Source organism: Macrosteles quadrilineatus, unplaced genomic scaffold (assembly GCF_028750875.1).
Source record: "Macrosteles quadrilineatus isolate MER2022 unplaced genomic scaffold, UCM_ALF_1.0 Scaffold_5__1_contigs__length_97177068, whole genome shotgun sequence".
NCBI classification, from domain to species: domain Eukaryota; kingdom Metazoa; phylum Arthropoda; class Insecta; order Hemiptera; family Cicadellidae; genus Macrosteles; species Macrosteles quadrilineatus.
In genome coordinates, this window is record NW_026542598.1 from 35,804,919 (window position 1) to 35,825,574 (window position 20,656).

At 37.2% G+C, this 20,656-nt stretch overlaps 1 protein-coding gene across 1 annotated transcript; it reads left to right on the top strand.

Moving 5' to 3' along the window:
- Positions 1-1,028: 1,028 nt before the first annotated feature.
- Positions 1,029-20,634, top strand: LOC128995014 (replication protein A 70 kDa DNA-binding subunit-like). The gene is made up of 12 exons (XM_054419878.1): positions 1,029-1,250; positions 2,561-2,608; positions 3,887-4,089; positions 5,526-5,704; positions 6,149-6,414; positions 6,818-7,022; positions 7,433-7,545; positions 13,616-13,862; positions 15,380-15,540; positions 17,302-17,385; positions 18,872-19,063; positions 20,270-20,634. Exons 1-12 carry the CDS (start codon positions 1,218-1,220, stop codon positions 20,393-20,395), a joined length of 1,857 nt encoding a protein of 618 aa, XP_054275853.1. The 5' UTR covers positions 1,029-1,217; the 3' UTR covers positions 20,396-20,634.
- The last annotated feature ends 22 nt before the right edge of the window (positions 20,635-20,656 follow it).

Here is a 20,656-nt window from a genome sequence, read left to right on the forward strand (position 1 = left end):
ATTCATTAAAATAATCTGATCAGGAAATAATTTTGTTGATTTTAAGGTAATGTTTTAGTAAATATCCAGCCAGGTAAATGAAAATTTGCTTAGACGCAGGTTTGCTGTGGTGGTATGGAGATAATGCAATAGTGTACCTTAAGTAAAAAAAAAAACACTCTCCATATTACAGCAATGATATTGCAACGCCGCGCCAGCCCCACTTAGCTCACTGATTGAGTACGCATACTGCATTACACCGGCTGAATCTCGCAGGATTTTCATTAAAGTAAGTACTATGGTACTATTATACATCATTTTAAAGCTAATGAAAGCAGCTACAACTTTTGTTTCAAACATATTCTCATGAAACTTCAGCGAAAAAAGTAAAGGCGACAAAAATAAAATTATATGTTCAAAAATATATAAATCTTTATATTTTTATACAAATAACGAACAAACGATAACAGCTACGACAAAAGTTAACTGAACAGTATTGTAGGAAATTTTATATCAAAGACAATAAATTTAATTGCAGTTCAATATGTCGTTTAACAATCGAGAAAAACGTGATTTACGAAACCCTTACACTTTATATGTTTAGGGGGGCACAGGGGGGGAGCAAGGGAGTTAGGGAAGGGGACATTTGGCTAAACATTTCTCAAAATGGTAATAGTCGATGGGCAAAAACTCAGCCTTTCACTAATTAGGCCTACTTCCGACACAATCCCTTTATTGACTGGGCTATAAATGCGGCCGTGATATGGACACGTCAAAAGTGGATAATATGCTGCAAAAACATACATACACATACATCTAATACAAATATAATATACATGCAAAGAAAAGACTCATGACTACTTCATTAGAGTATTGATAACGTGATTTTATGGGTTTATTTTCATGCGTACAGTACCTACCACGGCCGCCTTAAGGCGGCCGTGATACCTCCACGAACTGTTGTTCATGTTCCTGTCTGTTTACTCTATGATTCCCCATTCCCGCCGATTTCTTACATTATTATGTTATAATTGGTGCGGATGGCGGCAGAGCAGAGCTAATAGCAGAAAGTAGAGAACTGTTTTATGTTTTATGTTTTCCTCGTTGTGTAATTATTGTGCAATTTTGTATCTCAGGAAAGACAACTTCAATTTTATGATCGAACATCTGTATTTTAAGCTTAGTCGTTAACTGGTTTGTTAGTCTCCATTAGATTTGTATTTTAGATAGGTAGTAAAATGGCTGAACAGCTCAGTGAAGGAGCAATAATGGTGAGTTTCTGCAGGTCTAGCCTAGGCTAAGTATGTTATAAATGAATAAGGTAGTTTAACGTGGTTTTGCCGTTTTTCTTATACATTCTAATACATCTCTATTCATTTTTTGCCTATGACACTGTTAATGAGATAGAATTATAATAGGCCTAACCTATCAAGGGGCCTATGTTAGGGTCTTAGGTGTTTGCCATCATATCCTAAGGTTCGATCATTAGAATTATATCTGTCATATTTCATCAAGTTAAAAGTGACCATTGGGATAATAAGTAACGGAATATGCCCAAAACAACAGGTGTCAGTGGTGTTAGGCCCCTAATTTGATCTCATGAGGTTACCTAACGTCCTAGCCTAGTTTCCTGGGATGGCCAATGGTTTTGCAAAAAACTTGCATCCAGGATTCTAAAAGGAATTTAAAGTGCGTACACTTCCATACCTATCTGTTGGCACAAACAACCGAATGAGTAATATTGAATATTCGATTGTTTAATTCGATATATCGTTTGGTTAGTTAGGTTAGGTTAACCATACCTAACTTACCAAACTATATAAACAGTGTATAGAAGATTTTTAAATAGGCTAACTTAATTTAGGCCTAGGACTAGGGCCTATGAACATATTGTAATTAATAACAGTAGGCCAAAGTTACCGGAGTTTACTGTGTTAAGCAAGTTTAACCGGCAGACCTCTGATTTCCAACTCAATGTTAGTTAAGTTTATCGATGTTTTATTTAACTTAGCCTAGCTCACTTTACGTTAAGAGAATAAATTAAGATTATTGTGTTCTAACTTAGTTTGTTAAATACCGGTAATGTTGCAGGAACTTGCGTTGAAAAATGTAGTTCTCATCACACAGGTATTAAGTGTCTTTTCAACCCTTGCTCATTTTCCGATCTCAAGCTCGTAGCTAAAAGAGTCACTTTACACCCTATTGATGAAATTTAAACCTCGGTACGTATTAATGGTTCAAAACAGGACCCAGCTGTTCCTGATTGTTGGACTTAAAATAAATGATCCTGACAAAGATACACAGATCATCTCACAACATTCTCCACTCATCCTTCACTCATATTTAAATACTGTACGTAACTTACCTAGGTGGTGTCCCCATCTCAAATAATTCATGTGTAAGAAGAACCTCATTTCACCAGTTTTAATTTTATACTGTAAATAGGCCTAGTAAGTAAATAGCTTGATAAACAAATAAGTAGGTAAAGAATTAACTTGGCCTCTTTTGTTTATGTGGTTTATTTTGCCCTGCCTAGGCATTGCTGTAGATGGGTTTCATAATGGTTCTTTTTATTTTTCAGACAATTCTCACTGGAGGAGAAGTTGTCGCTCCAGTTCTTCAGATCTTGGTAAGTAGGCCTGGGCCTATACATAAACAGAAACAAGAAAATAATGAAACCTTAAATTAATAACTTAGTCCTATTCTATTTCATGCAACTGGTTTGTTAGGTTAATTAGGCTAAACCATAGATAAAACATACTCCCTTAGTAGATTTCCTATCCTTATGGAACAGCTGAAGCCAATTTCATTGTTAGTTCTGTCCGGTGCACTGTAAAGGTCAAGTTTTGTTTACAATTTAATTCTTGTTAGCCTATTTCAGTCATTTAAAACCCCGTTTGAACAAATAAAACAATATAATCTTTTAAACAATAACTCATCCTCTATTTATATAGTGTGACGCAAGCGCCACAGCTTCATGGCGTAAGGCGCTAGCATGCCGTTCAACCGGTCTTTTTTTCTTGGACCAATTTTTTCCACATGTTCCAAGAGATTAAATTGCCGGTAAGAGGGGTTGCTTAGTTCATCTACCAGTTACAATTCAACCAATTCTTGCTTCAATCAGGTTTTTCTTTTAAATATTTATATATTAGTTTGGAAGGTGTCAATCAAAATTAGGGTATTTAAGTGTGTTAGTTAAATAAGTGTAATCAAAGCTGGCTTGGGCTGTCTTCCTGGTCTGGGTAAAAGGTCCAATTCTCTGGGCCCCCCATCACACATTTCCAGTAATCCAAAGAAATACTGACAACCAGAATAGTTTAAAACCATATCACAAGATTACCTAACACCGCAATAGGTAACCAAACAGTAAAGCACAAATCATTAAATTAATTCTGAAATAATAGAAACAAAATTTTGTCGACACTAGCACCAGTGTCACCGGACATGAACTAGACACGAAAAACGAGCTTCAAAATGTACAATGGACATGGGAAGTCTGCTTGTGTTGGTTAGTCTATAGCTAAACTTAATTTTAACTTTAGTGTACTTTTCTTGAAGCCTTTGTCTTTGATTTTGTAGATTGATTTTTAATAGTAACGGCTTATGAATTAAAACACGCTGATCACAACACTTTATCACACTTCATCACAAAAATGTTGATGCTAGTCTGTGTTTAGTGGCTGGTTCATCTGTGTGCGAGGGACAAGTTTGATCCGTGGTATATTCACAACATTTTGAGGGGTTGGGCTGCTTCCCTTAATCATGGTCCATACCAGAACATTTTTCAAACCTAGCCTATATAAAATAATGACGTAGACATCTTAAAACATATTTATTGTATATGTTTGCATACAAGACAAATATTTCCATTGTCGTATGTTTACACCAAGATTGCTCATCTTTCAAGGGTCATAGAAAACTGACTGGCGCTGGTCATTCTGATCGTTACCGGATACTTATCTCGGACGGTGTCTACCTCAACAGCTACGCAATGCTGGCCACACAGCTCAACCACATGGTGGAGAACAACGAGCTCGTGGAGTTCTCCATTGTTAGACTCAACCGTCATCTCACCAGCTTGATTAGCAACCAGAAGAACCAAGGACAGAAGTGAGTAACACATATTTACTATGCTACGCAGTTTGAAATTTTATTAGGCGTAAGTGTGAGCCACTATTTAAATTGATTGTCTACTTGAATCGCTTAATTTATTGGCTTGGTTCCCGTTAATTTCCAGTCTAGGTTTCATGTTTCTTGATGATTCTTGTTACGATTTTTAGTAACTTTGTTTCATCGTAATGTCCTGAAACTTACTAGAATATTCACTATCGATTAATTTTTGTTTGTTTCTCATCAATTGTTTAACATTTTAATTCACAAATAAATTTAAATAAGCCTAGATGTTTATTGTAAGCCTATGCCTTACTTACTTTTAAATCAAATCTCCAAGTCTTATCATCGACTAACTTTTTGGATACCTATTAAAATAAACATCCCATCTATATGGACCAGCTGTCTCCATTTTTTTATTCACAGAATGTGCTAGTGTCTAAAATTCCTACCTTATATATTTTGTACCTTTATACCTTTATACCTTTATTTCGTACCTTATATTTTGTTGCTGACATAGCTGATGTGTCATTACAGTTGCTATAGTTTACAATAAGTTGTTTGACCATGTAAAAAAGTAGCCTAGGCCTACTTGTATTCAACAGAAATTAGTAGGCTTATTCAGATTAGCGCATTCTAGCTGTGGCTTGCATCAACTACGACGATTTTGATTAAAAAACTGGCGACAACTTTATCATGGGGATGGAATGTCTAGTTGTATCAATACTAGTCAAAAGTAGTATCAAATCCTACTAAGATATAAATAACTTCCTAGAAATGCAAATCCTTTTTTCATTTCTTACTTTTTATTAAATTATTAACCCTTCAAATTATTAACCCATTGGCATGTACCGAAATTGCACTACCTGATACACACAGGAATTCCTACTTTGGGCTCTTTTAGTTACTTTTCCAAAAACAACCATACCATCCTCATTAATGTACCTTTCTTACTTATAATTATTATGTTGTCTTAAATGACTATCTTCATCTTCCTCAATTCCGGAAGGTTGGGACTGTTGGGAGACAATTTGCAATCATCTATATGCCGGTCTATTTGACTCGATAAACGAAACAGTCGTGGCATTTTACGGTATAGGCCTACCGGTACCACAAAACTTAACCTCGAAACATACTTTTTGTTTATTAATTGTTATCCAAAACAGATTAGGCAATCAAGAAAACTGAAACCCCATGCAATAAAAATTGCAGATATAGACATAACAAATTATTGACTGACTAGTCCTGCAATGGCTTGGAATAATGTCGAACTAATAGCAATGTCGCAGGATGAAACAGTTCCGTCTAGGAATGCCAGATCGCATTAACCCGTCCAAGTAAGGTTAAACATCAAAGGATTATGGATCCTGATTTGATTAACGGGTACAAGTGTAACGTAAGGAAAATATAAGTGGCTAAAGATTCTTATGTTTCAGGAGAGTGATAGTGCTGCTGGACATAACAGTTTTGAAGGATGGCAAAGAGGTTGGTTTTAAGATCGGCAATCCTGTGCCGTGTGACGGCCCAAGAAACGATCTGTTGAACGGTCGTTTGGAAGAACCGGATCGGCCTACTCAACCGGTACCACCTCAATACAGGCCTCCTGCTGCCAATGGTGTGAGATTGACATATTTTGTTACATTTTTTTGCAAGAGTAAAGTTTATATTCTAGACATTACCTAAGGTTTGCCTTTTGTTATATTATATCATTGATTGATAATTGTTAGGCTATAATAGTCTAGCTTCAGAATCAATCTTGTTTGGAACTGAACCAGGGGTCTTTAAGAAAACTATCATCAGTCTGTTTTAAGCTAAAATATAAGTAGGGGGTAATTCTATCAATTTAAAAGAAAAATAACAAAAAAACTGACAACCGACTAAACAAATACCTAACCAAAACGGAATGAAAAAAATTGCTGATGATACATCACTTTAGTTCGGCCGCTTAGAAAGCGACCTCCTCCAGCATTGGTTTAGCATTAGCGCGCAGGTCGTTTTATAAGCTGCCGAACTATAGCTAAAATCTCTGTAAAAAAAGGCCTAAATGATGTTTTTACAGGAATTGGTGGCAACAGATCTCAATCTCAAGTGCCTGCAAGTCCTGTTATCGGTGATGGAGTTAAAACTCATCCGATCATAGGTCTAACTCCTTACCAGAACAAGTGGGTGATCAAGGCGAGAGTAACGTCCAAGTCAGCTGTGAGACAGTGGTCCAATGCTCGCGGTGAAGGAAAACTATTCAGCATGGATTTGGCAGACTCATCGGGGGAAATCAGAGCCACTGCGTTCAAAGACCAATGTGACAGTTTCTACGAAAAAATTCAGGTAGGCCTATTCAATTCATTGACTAAGGACTACCCATACGTATTACTTTCAACCATCCAGACAGACTTGATTTATCTTAAATAACCATTGCATTGATACATTTTTTTATATTTGTATATGTATTTATAATGAAACGTTTAGGCCTACTGATTCTAGGAAAACACTTATGCAAAATGTCATAAATATAAAAGAAATGTCCTGACCTAAAAATCAAATGATGCCTACTCTTTAGGAAAACTTAATTGTGATATTTGTGATCAAAATGTGGTCAGAGTGATCAGGTAAGAACTACTTTAGTTAAAGTAGCACTAGTTTTGCATGAACTTTTAAAAATATTATTAGGTTTACTAATATCAGCCAAATTTAATTCAGCTGTAACTAATTTCCCCACTGAAATCTTTAGGTCGGGAAAGTCTACTTGATTAGTAGATGTCAGTTGAAACCAGCCAACAAGAAGTTCACGAACATCAACAACGACTACGAGATGACCTTCACCCACGACACCCAGGTGGTGGAATGTGTTGACGAAGACAACAGTATTCCCAAGGTCACGTTCAACTTTGTCCCACTCCAGAAGTTGGCTGATACGCCAGTTGACACTATTGTTGGTAAGTTTTGTTCAAGGAAAGGCTCTAGGCCAGGCTTTTGAATTTTAGATTAAAGAGGATCCAGCTTATCTTTTAAGTTCATGTAGGCTATAGAACAGAAGTAGGCAAAATTTACAACAGACATTTCATTACCTAAATCAATTGAATAAGCCTTAACGTTTGTTATCTTTCAATCCTATCTAATTCTGGGTTAACAAATTCCTGCCCATAGTGAATTGTTCTCTATAGTTAAAGCTTAGGAATCAGCAGCATATTATTTTGTAGAAGAGAAAAAGAAAGTATGCCTAACAGAAGTTGCAGTGGAAGATAATGCAGGTGTGCAGAATACATTTTGTTTCATCGGGTCCATAGGTTTTCAGAACATAGAATCGTACGTACAGATTTTACTAGTCAGTATTGAATGTTTTCAGACATTGTTGGAGTGTGTCAATCAGCCAACGATGTCCAAACTTTGTACGCCAAAACTACAAACAGGGAGTTGAAGAAGCGAGAAATAACTTTGGTCGATCACACTTTTACTGCTGTAAGTTGAGATGAACTGTGTTTGTTTTTAAGGGTGTAGCATAGAGCACAAGGGCCTAGATTTTTTAGGATTTTTTGAGAGGATAGCAGGCTTACCTGAATGGGAAAGAGTCCAAACTGGCACAGGAAACACAAAACATAACTTTACACTATATACACAAAACATTAGAATATTTCACTGTCACTGACAGCATTTTCAACTAAGGAAGAGAGAGTTTTTTAGATGTCCAAAATGGTGGCCACTGGCCAGTGAGTTGTTGAGTCAGTGTTGCCAATAGTAGAATTCAAAAAACACATTTTCAGTTTATCTTATATGCACTATATATATATGAATAAATATGTAAGCCTGCTAGTTGGGTTGGATTTTGAAGTGGAGTGGGTTAAATGAAAGGTATTATCTAAGGTTTAGGTTTGGGGGTTGTCTAGACTTAGTAAACCATTGGTAGGACAGTTCCCATCTTCTAAGTTGTGACTGGTTACATTGAGGAGGTAGTGATTTGACTATTTTGGTTGTAAAGCAGTCATTGAAACTAGGGTTGTTGTGGCTCTGGGCATGTTGTACAACTGGTTTGTCTTTGTATCCAGTAGATACATCTTGTCTATGGCCATTCATCCTGGTTCTGAGGCTATTGGTGGATAGGCCTACATACTGTGCCTCACATTTGTTACATTGTAGTTGGTAGATAATGTTCTTCGTTTCACAAGTGTTGAAGCCTCGGATGTTGTAGTTTTCTTTGGTTGTGGAACTGGAAAATGTTTGGCTGGGTTGATTTATTTCACATGTTTTACATCTCTTGTTATCACAGGGATATGAACCGTTAGGGCGTGCGTTGTTTGGGTTGTTGTTGGCCGGGTCAGGAACTTTTGGGTGGACTAGTATTTTTCGGAGATTGGGTGGTTGTCTAAAAACAATGTTTGGTGGATCTTTCAAAAAATTGATGGTGTGGTTGGAGGCCTTGAGGATTTTGAAGCCCTCTTTTAAAATGCCATTCAATGAATGTAGTCCTTGGTGGTAGTCCGTGACAAGAGCAATGTTTTTGCTATTTCGTTTTTCATTATTTGGTTGTGGATGGTCTTGCGCTAAGCGGATTTGGTTCTCCACCAGCTTTCTAGGGTAACCCCTTTTTATGAATGCGTCAGATATTTTGTTATTGAACTTGTTTAATTCATCATCGTTGCTGCAGATCCTTTTGCCCCTGATGGCTTGACTGAACGGGATGGATCTTTTGGTGTTCTTTGGGTGGTTGCTGTTAAAATGTAAATACTGTAGATGGTTGGTAGGCTTGAAGTGTACACCGGTTTGTATGAGTCCATCTTGAATATTTATTTCTAGGTCCAGGAAAACTATTGTTGATGTTGAGATGTTGCTGGTGAATTTAAGGGAACTGAAACTGTTAAGGCTGTCAATAAACTGTTTTAAGGAGTCTGAGCCTGAGGTCCACAAGATAAAAATATCGTCTATAAACCGGAACCAACACAAAGGTTGTACTTTTTGTGATTGTAGGAAACACTTTTCGAGTTTCCCCATGAACAGATTTGCGTAGGATGGGGCCATCCTCGTACCCATGGCAGTGCCTTTAGTTTGTAAATAGTTTCTACCTTCAAATTGAAAATTGTTTTTTTCTAGAATGAACTTAGCCATGTTCAGTAGGAAAGAAGTTGAGGGCTTAGTGTTTTTGGGGCGTTGGTCCAGGAAAAATTCTATAGCCGCTAGTCCATGTGTAAGGGGGATGTTAGTGTACAGGGAAGTTACATCTATGGTAGCCAAAATCGTCTCAGGAGGAAGAGGTGTTGGTATGGTAGTCAGCCGTTCTAAGAAGTGGTTGGTGTCTTTAACATGTGAAGGCAATTCTCTGACAAAAGGTTGCAGGTGAGAATCTATATATGCCGAGATTCTTTCCGTGGCAGAATTGCAACTGGCAACTATAGGTCGGCCAGGGGGTGGAAAAACGTTTTTGTGTATCTTGGGCAGTATGTAAAATTGAGGAGTAGAGGGGTTGTCGTTTATGAGTAGTCTTATTGATTCGGGGGATATATTTTGGAGAGGTGCTTCTTTAACGAGCCACTGTGTGAGTTCAGTATTAAAATCTTTGGTTGGGTTTTCATCAATCTCTTTGTAGGTGTCTTTGTCGGATAACTGTTTGTAGGCTTCAGCAGTGTAATCTTGTTTGTTCATAATTACAGTGGTGGATCCTTTGTCAGCTGGTAGTATCATAATGTTTCTATTATTTTTCAAGGATTTTAGAGCTGTTCTTTCTCCTGGAGTCAGATTGTCGTTTTTTGGCAGTTTCTTCAAGAAGTTTGGGTCTGTGACAGTTTGCATTATGAAGTTTATGTACAGTTCAATCGGATGATCAGGCGGTAGAGGCGGTGGATCCCAGTTGGAAGGCGGTTTAAACTTCATGAGAGAATCATCGGGTTGGGGTTGGTTTTTTAGGGCGTTTGGAAATTGATGTATGTGGTACTGTATTCTAAGATTTCTCGCAAATGTGAAAATGTCCTGTCCTAAACTGAAAGGGTCCAATGTGTGAGTAGGAGTAAAGGTTAGGCCTTTAGAGAGCACTGATGTTTCATCCTCCGACAAAAAAACGCACCTTTGATAGGAGACAAGCCTAGCCTTGCCACAATTTTTAATCTTCCGATTCCCACAGGACAATTACCTTTACTACCAAAAGTCCCCTACAGAAAGCCCACAGTGAAAGAAGATGAAACAGACAGCAACACCGTCCCTAAAACTACCATTTCCGATCAATCGGTTATGAACATCTCTTCGCATGAGTTGTCGGAGGATGAAACATCAGTGCTCTCTAAAGGCCTAACCTTTACTCCTACTCACACATTGGACCCTTTCAGTTTAGGACAGGACATTTTCACATTTGCGAGAAATCTTAGAATACAGTACCACATACATCAATTTCCAAACGCCCTAAAAAACCAACCCCAACCCGATGATTCTCTCATGAAGTTTAAACCGCCTTCCAACTGGGATCCACCGCCTCTACCGCCTGATCATCCGATTGAACTGTACATAAACTTCATAATGCAAACTGTCACAGACCCAAACTTCTTGAAGAAACTGCCAAAAAACGACAATCTGACTCCAGGAGAAAGAACAGCTCTAAAATCCTTGAAAAATAATAGAAACATTATGATACTACCAGCTGACAAAGGATCCACCACTGTAATTATGAACAAACAAGATTACACTGCTGAAGCCTACAAACAGTTATCCGACAAAGACACCTACAAAGAGATTGATGAAAACCCAACCAAAGATTTTAATACTGAACTCACACAGTGGCTCGTTAAAGAAGCACCTCTCCAAAATATATCCCCCGAATCAATAAGACTACTCATAAACGACAACCCCTCTACTCCTCAATTTTACATACTGCCCAAGATACACAAAAACGTTTTTCCACCCCCTGGCCGACCTATAGTTGCCAGTTGCAATTCTGCCACGGAAAGAATCTCGGCATATATAGATTCTCACCTGCAACCTTTTGTCAGAGAATTGCCTTCACATGTTAAAGACACCAACCACTTCTTAGAACGGCTGACTACCATACCAACACCTCTTCCTCCTGAGACGATTTTGGCTACCATAGATGTAACTTCCCTGTACACTAACATCCCCCTTACACATGGACTAGCGGCTATAGAATTTTTCCTGGACCAACGCCCCAAAAACACTAAGCCCTCAACTTCTTTCCTACTGAACATGGCTAAGTTCATTCTAGAAAAAAACAATTTTCAATTTGAAGGTAGAAACTATTTACAAACTAAAGGCACTGCCATGGGTACGAGGATGGCCCCATCCTACGCAAATCTGTTCATGGGGAAACTCGAAAAGTGTTTCCTACAATCACAAAAAGTACAACCTTTGTGTTGGTTCCGGTTTATAGACGATATTTTTATCTTGTGGACCTCAGGCTCAGACTCCTTAAAACAGTTTATTGACAGCCTTAACAGTTTCAGTTCCCTTAAATTCACCAGCAACATCTCAACATCAACAATAGTTTTCCTGGACCTAGAAATAAATATTCAAGATGGACTCATACAAACCGGTGTACACTTCAAGCCTACCAACCATCTACAGTATTTACATTTTAACAGCAACCACCCAAAGAACACCAAAAGATCCATCCCGTTCAGTCAAGCCATCAGGGGCAAAAGGATCTGCAGCAACGATGATGAATTAAACAAGTTCAATAACAAAATATCTGACGCATTCATAAAAAGGGGTTACCCTAGAAAGCTGGTGGAGAACCAAATCCGCTTAGCGCAAGACCATCCACAACCAAATAATGAAAAACGAAATAGCAAAAACATTGCTCTTGTCACGGACTACCACCAAGGACTACATTCATTGAATGGCATTTTAAAAGAGGGCTTCAAAATCCTCAAGGCCTCCAACCACACCATCAATTTTTTGAAAGATCCACCAAACATTGTTTTTAGACAACCACCCAATCTCCGAAAAATACTAGTCCACCCAAAAGTTCCTGACCCGGCCAACAACAACCCAAACAACGCACGCCCTAACGGTTCATATCCCTGTGATAACAAGAGATGTAAAACATGTGAAATAAATCAACCCAGCCAAACATTTTCCAGTTCCACAACCAAAGAAAACTACAACATCCGAGGCTTCAACACTTGTGAAACGAAGAACATTATCTACCAACTACAATGTAACAAATGTGAGGCACAGTATGTAGGCCTATCCACCAATAGCCTCAGAACCAGGATGAATGGCCATAGACAAGATGTATCTACTGGATACAAAGACAAACCAGTTGTACAACATGCCCAGAGCCACAACAACCCTAGTTTCAATGACTGCTTTACAACCAAAATAGTCAAATCACTACCTCCTCAATGTAACCAGTCACAACTTAGAAGATGGGAACTGTCCTACCAATGGTTTACTAAGTCTAGACAACCCCCAAACCTAAACCTTAGATAATACCTTTCATTTAACCCACTCCACTTCAAAATCCAACCCAACTAGCAGGCTTACATATTTATTCATATATATATAGTGCATATAAGATAAACTGAAAATGTGTTTTTTGAATTCTACTATTGGCAACACTGACTCAACAACTCACTGGCCAGTGGCCACCATTTTGGACATCTAAAAAACTCTCTCTTCCTTAGTTGAAAATGCTGTCAGTGACAGTGAAATATTCTAATGTTTTGTGTATATAGTGTAAAGTTATGTTTTGTGTTTCCTGTGCCAGTTTGGACTCTTTCCCATTCAGGTAAGCCTGTGTTTGTTTTTAGTTAGATTTAAAGTGTTATGGTCCTATCTGGAGCTATAGAAACAGTTATAACTACAAGGTCTCTGGATGAATCATCTATGCTTGAAAAATAAGTTATCACTGTTTATGATGTAGGCCTACTTGTTTCATTCTTTTTTTACAACACTAAATTTAAATATATTTGTAGTGAAACATACACTAACAAAGCTTCTGGAAAATTAGTCTGTTCTAATCACTGTTGCATTGGGAGCGAGTTGGTCTAGTGGTTAGAGCGTGAGACTTTAGTCCCTGAGGTCCCGGGTTCAAATCTCGCCAAATCACCAATGGATTTTATCCAAGTGATAATGCCGCAACCCCTATGTGTAGCCTGAAGCAATGTGAAAAACAATCCCAGGTTCGTGCCTAGCGTCCTAGGACAAAAAAATATAATTTTTGTGTAGAAGTATATTCCAAGAATATATTTTATTGCTCTTGAGAAAAAAGTTAAACTGTTAGGCCATTTTAAACTGATGATAAAAAACTCTTGTCAACTGCCTTGTAATTCACAGTTAAATACAATCTTAGTGAGTTGGTGGCTCAGTTGGTAACGCCACGTATCTTTGGATGTCATGGGTTCACGTTCCTGGTGCTCACCACTTTATCGGAAACTTCACCCTTATACTGTACTGGCTCACCCTTATGTGGACAAGCAAATGCAAGGAAAAGGCTGCTAACCTCTTTAACAAACTAACCTAATTAAATTAACCTAATTAATCTTTTGATATTACGCCAGTCCAGTGTTTCTAACGCAGGTTTCACATACAGGTGTCAGTCACACTGTGGGGTACACAAGCCGAGGAGTTTGACGCCTCAACCAACCGCGTGGTCGCCATCAAGGGCGGACGGGTCAGCGAGTACTTGGGCAACAAGAGCATTTCACTGATCGGCTCGTCAAACATGCAAGTCAACCCGGACATTGACGAAAGCCATAAATTGCAGCACTGGTTCGAAAACTTCTGTCAAGACAAAGAGGCAACTTTCACCAACATATCAAGACGACAGGGTGGCGATGGTAGGTTACTTGAGTGACGAGCTTTGAGTTTAAATATCTTAAATATCATTCTTGGGTGAGTCGGTGGCTTAGTTGGTAGCGTCACAGACTTCGGGTCCAAGGCAGCGATGTCGTGGGTTCGGATCCTGGTCACTGCCACTAAAATTTATCAGTACAGTTCACCTTCGTACTGTACCGGCTCACCTCTTGCTTTGCTGGATACATTCCATGCACAGATCTGTAGTCTGTGGACGGGCAAAAGCAAGGTTAAAAGAGGTCGCCAACCTCTTTAAAAAATGCTTAATGTAAAATTGTCTCAGAGTTGCTTTTATTTTGTGTAGTCATGTAAACAATCAATTGTTTTAGTTTATTTTACCTACGACCGTTTTTAAATGTAGCCGTTTCAGTTCAGTTCTTAGAATTGATAAGTTTCTCATAACAGCATTGTTTTACATAACAACACGGGTAACAGACCAATGAGGTTCAAGGATTGAGAGAGAAGAAGTAAAATTGTAATACTTCGAACATCAGCTAATCAGCTGTTCAGGCCAATTTAATTGCCGAGTGGTGCAATTAGTGTTTGGTACAATGATTCGTTGCATCACTTTCAATGAGAATGAGAGGTTATAAACGAAAACATAACCTCTCTTAGAAGTTTTGAGTAGTGATTATTAGTAATTAAAAACCGATCGTAGATAAAGTAGTGTACACAACTCGCGTAAATATTTAAATTGCGTAAATTGTTAACGACACAAATTTTAAGGTACAGGCCAAGGCTCGTACCTTAAATTTTCTACTTGTGTCGTTAACACTATCTTTCCTGGCTTTGCGTAAACAACTATTAAATCACTAGTGACGAATGGTCCAAAGCTCTCAATGTTGGGAGCATTTCCCTCATTCCTCTTTTTTTTTCGAGTACCATTGCCACTCAGCTAACAAACTACGTAAGTAAAATTAAGTTTGGGAATTTCAAGGATTTTAGTTAGTATAGCAAGATTACCTGAATCGGCAAGAGTCCATTTTGTCAAATGAAACACAAAAAACTAGAAGCTAAAGTATTCTTGTATATTATACTGTTGTTAGTTGTTGTGATATTATTGTTATTGATATATTGATTTATATTTTCATGTTGGTATTTTGTTATTGATAAATATTGGTATTCTCTACTTTTGCTGCTATTGACAAATTATCATTCTTAATACTGTATCACTGGAGTTAGATTACTAAGGAAACTTGTAGAAATTGGACTTTGTCTTTGAAATAAAATAAATAAAGTAAGAATATTTCACTGTAACTGACATAATCTTCAAAGAAGGTTTCAGTTTGGAAGAGAGGACGAGGTCCAATGGTTGCCAGGAAGTTCCGTAGATGAAAATACTCGAGCGTTTCTTACAGTTGACAATTTGTTGGGGTTCAATGCCAAAGTGAACTATTCTGGTTGCCTGCTCTTCTAGCAAAAACTTTGAAACCCAGGCCCTTGTGCTCAACTTTACAACCTGAAGTGAATCGTTTGTAATGTGTTGAATGGTGGTTTGCAGGAGGTTCGTCAGGCAAGTGGATGTTGTTTAAGGAGGCCAAGGATGCTCAGTTGGGTGGAGGAGACAAGCCTGACTACCTGACTGTACTGGCCACAGTTTTACATGTACGCGGACAAAACTGCATGTACAAGGCGTGCCCTACAGAGAACTGTCAGAAAAAGGTATGTTACATTCGTTTACTGATATATTCTCAGCCAATTGTTTTTAGGTCAAAATACAAATATATAAACCTAACCTAACTATTCAACCTAACCTAAAATTCATAAACCTAACCTAAATCAGAATGTTCATATGGGAAACCGGGTTTTGGAAATTTTGCTGACTTGGAAGGGCTGTGAATTGATGTGATTTTTTAATGGGACCACCAAATTCAGCCAGTGTTGTGAGTGTGGAATAACAACACCCCCACCCCCTGCACATTGTTGTCTTTGTTTTTGAACAAAGAACTCAACAAAGCTGTTTCTTTGCTAGAACAACCTACTAGATAAAGAACTACTGAAGAAGGAGCAATTGCACAGAAAATTTGATGTTTAATTGTTCGTTTTCATATATTTTTTGTCACAAAGGTAAAAACCTACTCTTAAACCTATCCATGACAAACTCCAAACCCTGGCCTAAAGCCATCTTTAACTAAAACGTCATGATCACTCAAATTAATATTCAGTGAGCCATATTATGGCCTTTTCCAGTGATTTTATTATTCCAATGTTTTTTTATTAATTTCTAACCAACAGTTAATAGAGTGAGCTCATGAGTATCTTAAGGCCTGGCGCACACGGTCGATTTTTCGATCGGCCAAAAAAAAATCAGCCAAAAATAAATCGCCCTTGATTTATGTCTAGGCGCACACGTGGCGATTTTTTAGTCGAGAAATGTTTTTTTTTTAGTGCGTTTAAAAATGGACTTTGTTGAATTAACCTGTGTTTGTGCTCTTCTAATTATATCAAAGAAAAAAAGAAGACAACTTAAATATTGGGTTCATCCGATAGTAAGTCAGAGACTTTTAAATCGATAGTTTTATAAACTATACACTTTACCGTGATGACAGTAAAAAGTTCTTTAAGAATGTCTGTTGAAAGTTTCAGTTTTTATTATAACAGCTGTGGCCTTTTTTAGCAAAGAAAACAACACAACTCACACTGAAGTACTGAAGTTCACTGACTTCTGTGGAGAACAACAAGCGACTGGCCGATTTTTTTGTCGACCGTGTGCGCGGAATGATAACAACCTGTACGATACAGATTTTCGGGCGACAATCGCCTCGCCTACGAATCTGTGGCAAAACCCAGATTTTAAAATCGGCGCAATTCTCGATCGCCTGTGTGCACGCTTCCATTCAAATATATGATGCACAGATCGGCCGATGAAATAGTCGCCTCAAAATAATCGCTCGTGTGCGCCTAGCCTAAGAGTCCTTGGAGGCTAGTGGCCATCTAGGATAACTTCAAACAGCTGCTGAAGAATTATTTATTGCCCAAAAATATTTTTCAAACACATTGATTATAATTTAAATATCTAGTAAACTGTGAGATTAGAAATGTTCTCTGTAGTTTTAAATTGTTCTCCAAGGGAGTCTATGGAAACTGACGGCCTTCTTGGATTTGCCTGCCATAAAAGCAATGTTACTTTCGTTAATTTCAAACTACTGCTGAAGAGTTATTTACCATCTCAAAATATGTTTTCAAACACCAGAGTGATTGTAGTTTATATATCTGGTTAACTGTGAGATTAGAAATTTTCTTTATGGTTTTTTAATTGTTTTATTAAAAAGTCTAGGCTCAAGGACTCTTAAGTTAACTTTTACAATCAGCATCCATTTGTGGTAGGCCTAAATCTTTCAATAATGTGTCAACCTAATCTGTAGAAGTTGCACTTACTTGTAAAACCTAATTGTTTTTCACCTGATTAACCTTTTTCTGCAGGTGATTGACCAGAACAACGGCTACTACCGCTGCGAGAAATGCAACAAAGAGTTTGACACCTACAAATGGAGATTTTTGTTTTCGGTGAGAAAAAAACATTTAATTAATAATGATCAATAAAATTTAAAGAAAGAGGTATAGGTTGTGAAATTTCCACATCATGTAGAAAAGCAAAATTATTTTTTGTTTGTGCATTTACTTTGTGTTAACCTTAAGATAATGATTGTGACTCTTACTATGGTGTGTTTTAATCTTCTTTATATTCATTATTGTTTTTTGTGTCCCTTAAAAGTCAATAAGAATATTGTGTTACAAAAATTTGAAGTTAAAACAAAAGCTTTATATTAACTCATTTCTCTGTCTTTCTTTAATTTTTTGGGTTATTTTATAATGAAGGAACCCCCAAACAGGCTTAGACTCGGGGGCCCTACATTTTCTCCCAATTACTTGCACAAAAACATAATTTTTATCTAGGTATAATGTTTAGGGGTTTTTACTAGGTTGATATTGTTGTGACTAAGCCAGTTTTTTATTCCTCTTAGTCAGTCTGACACGTGGGACACTAGTTTAAAAGAATATTACATATATATATATTTATTTTTTGCATGTATTGTATTGTAATCTAAAAATTGTAAAATTGTACAGTATCTTGTAATTTAATTACTGTAATACTTGTATTACTGGAAAAAAATAAATATTCTTAGGTACTCTTATTCTTCTTAGTGTCAGTAGCAGAAAGAGGGAAACCTCGTCTATGAATTAACTTAAACTATCGAAAAAACTAGACATTCCATTCCCATGGGAAATTTTTAGCTAGTTTTGGAATAAAAATAACCGTGAATTGAGCCTTCGTCAAAGTGTGCTGATATAAATAACAGATTTCTGTCACGCCAATTTTTTTACTCTAGTCAAGCTGATAGGCCGAATTGTTGTGAGCTATAGCATCTCTTTTGTAGGGATAGACGGGATTGAATTTTTATTTTGAAACAGGACAAGATTTTTATTTCCTTCCCGATTTTCAGGACAGGACGGGATTTTTCCTGTGCATAAAAGGGTTTGTTTTAAAAGTCTTGAGTATTGCAGTATCTAAAATAGACAAACAAAATAAATTTTTACTATTTGTGGCACTAATCTAGAAAACCAAAAAATGGGTAAACATTTACAGGTATAGAAACTTGTGACTTGTGGCCACGGCGTGATGGTCGAAATGACATCGCCTTCTGCGTTGGTGGAACAATCGTGAACATCTTGCTCGCAATAGCAGCGTAATCGTCAATCACAAAGCGACAAAATCGCCGATGATCAGATTAAATCCCGTCCATATTTTTGGGAATATTTTTTTCCATGAAAATTTCCCCAAATTTTGGGACCAATCCATCCCTACTCTTTTGTCACATCCATTATCACAATAACAAAAACTAAGAGAAAATAAAACAACACTGCATTATCTGTAAAGGCTCATCCACCTATGTTGTTTTTGAATACAAAATAAGCTACAGCTGGTCCATATAGAATCACCACGGCAGTACCCAAAGGTCAATGGAATTCTTCAAGGTCGTGTTGATTACAGGCTCAGATTGCTGACTGGACCGGGTCTCAATGGGTCAATGTTTTCCAAGACCAAGCCATCGAACTGTTGGGAGTGACTCCCGATGAAGTGGCACCCAAGTATCAGGACGAGGGAAATCTCAACGAAGTGTTGTCAACCGTAATGTTCCGGGAGTATCTGTTCCGCCTCCGAGCCAAGATGGAGACATATAACGTAAGTTCAGTTCCCCTCTCTAACAAAGGTAATAATTGTTAAATACTCTGGTTCATCGGGTGCTGGCCAAAAAAGAACCAGCATACCTGATGGAAAGACTGGTCTCCCGCGATCGGGTGTCTCGGTGCAATACTCGGCAGAACAAGCAGTTTCACTTCCCGAGAGTGAGGCTGGAGATTGGCAGGAGAGGTTTTTCTTACTTTGGGCCCAAGTTGTATAACGACCTCCCCTGTGATCTTAAGTTGCTGGGTGTTCCAGCGTTCAGAAATAAAATAAAAGAAATGTATACAGCTGTGAATGAAGTACCTCAAATTTTGTAAATAGATTGAAATAGAAATGTAAATAGAATTTTTTGCTTGTATACTTTCTGATTAGATTATATTTTCTGTTAGTTTTATATAGTATTAGTTAATTGACAAGAGTTATCCTGTAAAGCAGTTTATACTGAGGAACGCTTGCTAAATAAAGGCATTTTTTATTTGATTTGATTTGAAATAGTATAGTTAAGGTTTGAATCGAGCCAAGTAATTAAACGATAAAAGTGTGTGTTCAGAAGTGTATTTTACCATCTTGAAATGAAAAATAAAATTAAAATGAAGCTTAAAGCTGTGAGTCGGTTTATTTATGTTGCGCAAGAGAATGGTTTGAATTGAAAATAATTATTCAGTGGGCACATGAATGAAGTAAAAGAAATCAGAAATACTTTGGTGGTAATAAAATATTATCTTTGGAATTTGTCAATATACCTAATGTATGTTGACAAATTCCAAATATTAAATATATTCATAGAATTAGTATTCATTTGTATGCGCTTTATAATAATTTTGGTTTGGTAAGATTTGGATCAGGTTGGTAAAAGGGGTTTTAACAACTCGGAACACTGCTAAATTTTCGGGATGTTGGAGTGCCAAATGCCAAGTTATCGCGACAAAGAATAAATCAATCATGCTTTGGAAAAACTTGTCTAATTCATTAATTTCATCGTAGACTTTAAAAAAATTAAGTAAAATAACAATTGTGTCTTTTTTGCAGCAAACATTAAGTACCAATCACAAATAATTTTTTTGGTGTTGATCTAAATGTATATTTCATTTATAAACTTTTTTGTATACACACTCAGTAAATCAGTTGAACAAGTTTGCTGCGACAGCTGTGTTCATATTTCACATTTGTTGTTCACAACTTGACCAAAATTTGATTTTGCAGGACGAAACAAGGTTGAGAATGTCTGTGGTTTCCGCTAAGAAGCCTGATGTCACTGACCATTGCAGAAGACTGATCAAGGATATTAAGGAAATGGCTGGAATCAAGACTAGCTCTGATAACGCATAAAAACTTAACCTCTCTCTTGTATAAAATATCCTTTATGTTATAATCTAAGATGTTATTGATAAGAAACAATGTATTATGTAAGAAAGTTGCTCGACAGCTAAATCTGTTGTGGTTTGAATCTCTAGTTAAGCACCAAGTGCAACATTTTATGAAATTTCTGGTTACACTTCAAAAGTTGTTGATTTAATAGTTAAAAACAGTAAGGACACCACCCTAAATGAGCATTACTTTAATTTCAAGCAAAATGGGGTTTTGCATGAC

Excerpts from the sequence above, each read along its gene's own strand:
- LOC128995014 (XM_054419878.1), top strand. The coding sequence starts at position 1,218 with ATGGCTGAACAGCTCAGTGAAGGAGCAATAATG. Across the intron at positions 6,415-6,817 it reads GTTTCTACGAAAAAATTCAG|GTCGGGAAAGTCTACTTGAT; the intron begins GTAGGCCTATTC and ends TGAAATCTTTAG. Across the intron at positions 19,064-20,269 it reads CCAAGATGGAGACATATAAC|GACGAAACAAGGTTGAGAAT; the intron begins GTAAGTTCAGTT and ends TTGATTTTGCAG.